This window comes from Rhinopithecus bieti, unplaced genomic scaffold (genome assembly GCF_001698545.2).
Source record: "Rhinopithecus bieti isolate Rb0 unplaced genomic scaffold, ASM169854v2 scaffold_42772, whole genome shotgun sequence".
NCBI lineage: Eukaryota > Metazoa > Chordata > Mammalia > Primates > Cercopithecidae > Rhinopithecus > Rhinopithecus bieti.
Genome location: NW_016818842.1, coordinates 151,821 through 158,749, shown reverse-complemented (window position 1 = coordinate 158,749; position 6,929 = coordinate 151,821). Strand labels below are relative to the sequence as shown.

General features: G+C 56.9%; 1 protein-coding gene and 1 long non-coding RNA gene across 3 annotated transcripts in view; both read left to right on the top strand.

The window, feature by feature from the left end:
- The first annotated feature begins 1,633 nt into the window (after window positions 1-1,633).
- On the top strand, window positions 1,634-3,856 carry LOC108518900 (uncharacterized). The gene is made up of 4 exons (XR_001882483.1): window positions 1,634-1,768; window positions 1,948-2,125; window positions 2,247-2,443; window positions 2,920-3,856. It is a non-coding gene; the product is annotated as an uncharacterized LOC108518900 (long non-coding RNA).
- A 273-nt stretch (window positions 3,857-4,129) lies between these two features.
- MOGAT3 (monoacylglycerol O-acyltransferase 3) overlaps window positions 4,130-6,929 on the top strand; it is a 22,893-nt gene continuing 20,093 nt past the window's right edge. For both annotated transcript variants that reach the window (XM_017857689.1, XM_017857688.1), the window contains exons 1-4: window positions 4,130-4,780; window positions 5,011-5,118; window positions 5,222-5,292; window positions 6,667-6,871. In XM_017857689.1, the coding sequence (XP_017713178.1) occupies window positions 4,672-4,780; window positions 5,011-5,118; window positions 5,222-5,292; window positions 6,667-6,871 (493 nt within the window). In that variant the 5' untranslated portion in view covers window positions 4,130-4,671. The remainder of the gene's footprint in view (window positions 4,781-5,010; window positions 5,119-5,221; window positions 5,293-6,666; window positions 6,872-6,929) is intronic.

Genomic DNA, 6,929 nt, shown 5'->3' with positions numbered 1-6,929 from the left:
TGTTAGCCAGGATGGTCTCGATCTCCTGACCTTGTGATTCTCCTGCCTCAGCCTCCCGAGTAGCTGAGACTACAGGCGCCTGCCACCATACCCAGCTAATTGTAGTATTTTTAGTAGAGACAGGGTTTCACCATGTTGGTCAAGCTGGTCTTGAACTCCTGACCTCAAGTGATCTGCCCGCCTCAGCTTCCCAAAGTGGTGGGATTACCAGTGTGAGCCACCGCGCCTGGCCTTACCTTGACTTTTTTGAGATGGGAGGTTCTCACTATGTTGACCAGGCTGGTGTCGAACACCTGGCCTCAAGTGATCCTCCCATCTAGGCCTCCCAAAGTGCTGGAATTACAGATGTGAGCCTCCATGGCTGACTTGGAATCCCTTTTCTTCCTCCTCTCTAGTCTTCAGGGAAAACCTCCTTTAAGGAGCCTTCCTTCCTGCTAGGTGGAGCTGATTATCTGGTTGGTTACCTTTCCATGGGATTGAGCATCGTTCTGGCCAGAGTTTGGAACCCATCTCATCCTGGGCCCCACTACCCTTGTCCCATGTCCTGTGGATGGCGGTGAGCCGAGTAGGGACAGGAGAAAACACCCCTTGGCAAGTGTTTTCCCACAGACGCCTATGCTGCTCTTGCATGTCCTGGGCCTCAGGGACCAGCCTTGGTGATTAGCAGGTTTTCAGGCTGTTTCGATTCATGCAGGAGCCCTGCCTTTTGTAGGACACCCCATTCAGACCACCTCTCTCCTTCCCAGAGGGTCCTGGTGTGTGTGTGTGTGTGTGTGTGTGTGTGTGTGTGTGTGTGTGTGTGTGTGTGTTTTGGTTTTATTTTGTTTTGTTTTTGTTTTTTGAGACAGCCTCTATTGCCCAGGCTGGAGTGCAGTGGTACAATCATGGCTTACTTCCTGCAGTCTCAACCTTCTGGGCTCAAGCAATCCTCCTGTCTCAGCCTCCCAAGTAGCTGAGACTACAGGCATGTGCCACCACACTTGGCTAATGTTTTTTGAGTTTGTTTGTTTTTTTTTTGGTAGAGATGGGGTCTTGCTTTGTTGCCCCAGCTGGTTGAACTCCCGGGCTCAAGTTATCCTTGGCTTCTCAAAGTGTGCCTTGTTGGTTCCATCTCCCCTTCTTCTGGGACTACATCATGTGAGAAGAGGGGGACCTTGCTGCTGTCTCCCGCCCCACCATCCTCCTCCTGAGGGGCTCTGGGGCCCAGTTCTCTCTTCCCCATGTCCTCTCCGCTCTTCTTTCCAAGTCCCAGGCTTTGGCTGGGTGTAGTGATTCACACCTGTAATCCCAGCACTTTGGGAGGCCCAGGCAAGAGGATCACTTAAGGCCAGGAGTTCAAGACCAGCCTGGGCAACACAGTGAAACCTCATCTCTACACAACAAAAAACAATAGGTCTGAGCCACCGAAACTGACCAGCCCCCTGACCTCTGCAGAGTTCAAACACCTCCCCCAGGCTCCGGGCCACACCCCTGGTCATCTCTGTTGGTCCCATTGATCATAGCCTTGTGAGCCCAGGTAATGATTAGCCCTTCCTTCCCTGGGAGCATGGGCTCCAGTGTGCAGAGCAGGAAAGGGGGCGGAAAATGGGGGCGGGACCAAGGTCAAGGGTCAGGGCCAGTGTGTTGGGCCAAAAGGAGGTGTGCTTAAGAGATGGGGGTGGCCCCTGTGTGACATTCCTCCAGAATATGGCGGCCTCCTCCAGCCTTCTCCAAAGGGGTCTCCAAGTGTTTGCTGTCCTGCAATGGGTCTTCTCCTTCTTAGGGCTGCGTGAGTCCCCAAGGCCTGGGAATCTGGGCAGGGCCCCAGCAGCTGGTGGTCTGTTTTCGTTTACCCCGAGGGAGGAGGTGTAGGGAGGGAGTTTGGGGAGCAGGTGGGATGGAAGGGGGCAGAGGGAAGACCTAGGTTTACACACCTGTACTGTGAGCTCCCCCTGCCCCGTCTTCCAGCCCAGGTGCGCCCGGCAGCCTGGCTCCTTGCATTCCTCGGCCGGGCTTGGATGCTGGTGGTCCTCTACCTGGTCTGGCTCTATCGGGATAGAAACACACCCAGGGCTGGAGGCCGAAGATCTGCCTGGGTTTGCAACTGGGCAGTTTGAAGACATTTCTGTAACTACTTCCCCTTTTGGTGAGGACCTCGGGCAGTGGGGTACTGGGTGCAGTTGTAGCTTCAGGATAGACTCTTGGGACCACCATCACCCAAAGTGCAATCTCACTGTTGGGGTGGGGTGCTCCCCTCTGCTCCCCAGCTGGTTAGAACTGCAGAGTTGGACCCCTCCTGGAACTACCTCTTTGGCTTCTACCCTCACGGGGTCCTGGTCGTGAGAGCCTTCGCCAACTTCTGCACAGAGCCCACGGGCTTCTCCTGCCTCTTCCCGGAGCTCCGGCCACACCCGCTCATGCTGCCTTGTTGGTTCCATCTCCCCTTCTTCTGGGACTACATCATGTGAGAAGAGGGGGACCTTGCTGCTGTCTCCCGCCCCACCATCCTCCTCCTGGGGGGCTCTGGGGCCCAGTTCTCTCTTCCCCATGTCCTCTCCGCTCTTCTTTCCAAGTCCCAGGCTTTGGCTGGGTGTGGTGGTTCACACCTGTAATCCCAGCACTTTGGGAGGCCCAGGCGAGAGGATCACTTAAGGCCAGGAGTTCAAGACCAGCCTGGGCAACACAGGGAAACCCTATCTCTACACAACAAAAAACAAAAACAAAAATTTAGCCAGGTGTGGTGGTACACACCTGTGGTCCCAGCTACTGGGAGGCTTGAGGTGGGAGGATCACTTGAGCCCTGAAGGTCAAGGGTGCAGAGAACCAAGATCAGGCCACTGCACTCCAGCTTGAGCAACAGAGCAAGACTCCATCCCCAAATAAATAAATAAATAAATAAGACCCAGGCGTTGAGTCCCCCAGCTTCTGCCCTCCCCCCAGGTCTGGTCTCCTCTGACAAGGCCAGTACTGCCTCAGGGGTGGCCAGGTGTCCGTCCAGGGCCCCTGGAGGCGCTGGTGGCAAAACTCGGAGCACTGAGCTTTCCGATTCGGAATCAGAAGGGCTTCGTTACGTCAGTTCTGGAACTCGGGTGAGGACCCGAGCGTGGCCCGGTGGGGACGCCAGGGATGCCGGGCCGGGGAGGAGGAGAGGGGTGCCACCCGCGGACCCCGGGGCCAGGAGTCAGCCGCGCCCTGCTCCCCCGCGGCCTCCCTGGTGCCTGTCTTCTCCAGGGAGAACGAGCTCTTCCAGCAGTTCCCGAACCCTCCGGACTGGTGGGTGCGGAGGGCGTAGGAGGCGCTGCATCTGCTGCTAAGCGTGGCCCTGCCGCTGTTCCCCGGCCGCCGGGGCCTCCAGCTGTCCTTCCGCGCGCCCACCCGCACTGTCGGTGAGCCCCAGCCTCGGTCCCGCGATTCCTACCCTGTGCCCGCTCCCACCCCGTCCCGCGTTGGTGCCTCGCCACCCACACTGGCCTTTGGCCACCGCGCCAGCCCTGAACTCTGTCCCCGCCGATCCCCGCGGGCGGAAGGGAGAGGAGGAAGGGAGGGGAGGGGGCGGACCGGGGATCCCAGCCCCGATCGCCTCCGGTCCCGCCCGCTGTGAGGGCGGCGATTCCGGTGCAGCAGAGCCCCCAGCCCAGCCCGGCCCAGGTGGACTCGCTGCAAGCTCGCTACGTGGAGCGACTCACGCAGCTCTTCGAGGCGCACAAGGCGCGCTATGGTGTCCCCGCCGACAGGCACCTGGTCCTCACCTAGGCGCGCCCCACCGCCTGGCCTCGCCTGTACCCTGGGTGACTGCGGGTGGGGGAGTGAAATTAAAGACTGGCCGCGGGGCGCGGTGGCTCACCCCTGTAATCCCAGCACTTTGGGAGGCCGAGGCGGGTGGATCACTTGAGGTCAGGAGTTCGAGACTTGCCTGGCCATCATGGTGAAACCCCGTCTCTATTAAAAATACAAAAAAAAAAAAAAAAAAAGTAGCCAGACGTGGTGGGGCGCCTGTAATCCCAGCTACTCGGGAGGCTGAGGCAGGAGAATCGTTTGAACCCAGGAGACAGAGGTTGCAGTGAGCCGAGATCGAGCCACTGCACTCCAGCCTGGATGACAGAGTGAGACTGCATCTCAAAAAAAGAAAAAAAAGAAGAAAAAAGAAAAAAATTAAAGGTGGGAAACAGACCTACAGCCTATGTGTGTGTATTTGCACAGCGGGGGAGGTCCAGGCAGGGGTGGTGACCTTGAAATTCCTGGAGATGTGGACCAGGCCCTGCCCCCCAACTAGAGGTCAAATAGTCTCAGCAGGGCTCCTGGCCCCTGCCAGCGCCTGGGACCCAATGGGTGGGCTAGCCAGATCACTCTTGTCCACTCCAACATCAATTCCTGGGACACTCAGGTGTCACCTCTCCCTTGCACACCCTTTACGCCTCCCAGCCCCACCCAGCAGCCAGCCCAGGCTGGTGACTGACAGGAAGTTCAAAGATCAGGCTGAGAAAAAACCCAGAGACATCTGGGGCTCTGAATCCAAAGGTCTCCCCACTCACATACCTGGGGACACACGCTACTCCGGGAGGTGATTTGCGACTTAGCCAGGACCCCAAGGTTGGGCTACTGTATGGAGAAAGTCTGCCCAGGTCCACATCTGAGCCTTCATCGTTTGTCCTCCGGGTTCTGGGGTCCTGCTGGAAGAGGGGAGCTTCTGCAATGGGAGTTGCCACAGCCCCATCGCCCCCCACCACCTCCAAAACCCTACAGAAGCAGCATCTAGAAGCAGTGGGCGCCTACCAATATGTGCTCACTTTCCTCTTCATGGGTGAGAGCAGGGGAGGCACAGGTGCCTGGGGTCTGCCAGGGGAGTAGGCCTTGGAGGGAGAGTGGCTGGGCTGCTGGCTTGCATGCCTAAGAACAATGACCAGGTGACTGGTCTGGGAGAGGGCCAGAGGAGATAGCTGGTTGTTCTGAAGGGGAGGAAGGGAAGGGAGCAGCTGGAGAGAATGATGGAGTTTCAGAAGTGAACTCTTTTCTTCCTCACCCTTCACCCAGGCCCTTTCTTCTTCCTTCTTGTCTTCGTCCTCCTCTTCACATCACTCTGGACCTTCTCTGTTGTTTACTTGGTGTGGCTCTACGTGGACTGGGACACACCCAACCAAGGTGAGCTCCGGACGGGGGCCCAGGTAGCCAGAGATGGTGGGGACATGGAGGGTAAGGGGAAGTGGCTCCAGGGGTTCTTCCACCAGTATCTCATTGTCTGCAGGTGGAAGGCGTTCGGAGTGGATAAGGAACCAGGCAATTTGGAGACAACTAAGGGATTATTATCCTGTCAAGGTGATGGGTCACCCTGAAGAAACACTGCTTCCTCCCTCTCCCCATCTCCCACACCTAGGAGCCCTTCCCTGTGCTGGGGCCTAAGCTCCCCACTGCCTAAGCTCAGGCAGGGGACAGGGAATGGATGGTGGTTTTTTGTTTGTTTGTTTGTTTTGTTTTGTTTTTGAGAGGAGGTCTCGCTCTGTCACCCAGGCTGGAGTCCAGTGGCGTGATCGCGACTCACTGCAAGCTCCGCCTCCCGGGTTCATGCCATTCTCCTGCCTCAGCCTCCCGAGTAGCTGGGACTACAGGCGCCCGCCACCATGCCCTGCTAATTTTTTTGCATTTTTAGTAGAGACGGGGTTTCACCATGGTAGCCAGGATGGTCTCGATCTCCTGACCTCGTGATCCGCCTGCCTTGGCCTCCCAAAGTGCTGGGATTACAGGCATAAGCCACCACACCCAGCCTTGTTTTAAGACCGAGTCTCCTTCTGTTGCCGAGGCTGGAGAGTAGTGGTGCAATCTCAGCTTATTCCAACCTCCACCTCCTGGGTTCAAGCTATTCTCATGCCTCAGCCTCCCTAGTAGCTGGGATTATAGGCGCCCGCCACCATGCCTGGCTAATTTTTGTAGTTTTAGTAGAGACAGGGTTTCAACATGTTGGCCAGGCTGGTCCCAAACTCCTGGCCTCAAGTGATCCAGCTGCCTTGGCCTCCCAAAGTGCTGGGATTACAGCATGAGCCACCGCGCCTGGCCTGGGAGTAGATGATGTTCAAGAGTGGGCCGTTGGTGGGGCACCATGGCTCATACCTATAATCCCAGCACTTTAGGAGGCTGAGGTGGGAGGATCGCTTGAGCCCAGGAGTTAGAGGCTGCAGTGAGCCATGACTGCACCACTGTACTCCAGCCTGAGCAACAGAGTGAGACCCTGTCTCTAAAAATAAAAAATAAAAATAAAAAGAGACTGGGTGCGGTGGCTCAAGCCTATAATCCCAGCACTTTGGGAGGCCAAGGTGGGCAGATCACAAGGTCAGGAGTTCAAGACCAACCTGGCCAACATGGTGAAACCGCGTCTCTACTAAAAATACAAAAATTAGCTGGGCATGGTGACACGTGCCTGCAATCGCAGCTCCTCAGGAGGCTGAGGCAGGAGAATAGCTTGAACTGGGACCCAGAGGCGGAGGTTGCAGTGAGCCGAAATCGCGCCACTGCACCCCAACCTAGGCTACAGAGTGAGACTCTGTCTCAAGAAAAACAAAAACAAAAACAAAAAACCTGGGCCCTTGACCCTATCCGAAGAAACTTTAACTCGGAACTCTGTTGGGGTGGAGGGCCCCTCTTTTCAACCGGTGTCTTGCCTTCCATCCTCCCTTCATCCTGCTCAACACCCCGAAGCTGGTGAAAACGGCAGAGCTGCCCCCGGATCAGAACTACGTGCTAGGCGCCCACCCTCATGGGATCATGTGTACAGGCTTCCTCTGTAATTTCTCCACCGAGAGCAATGGCTTCTCCCAGCTCTTCCCAGGGCTCCGGTCCTGGTTGGCCGTGCTGGCTGGCCTCTTCTACCTCCCGGTCTATCGCGACTACATCATGTCTTTTGGTGAGCCAAATGGGAGGAGGCGACTCCTAACCAGATGTTCCCCAGCCCCTCTGGAACA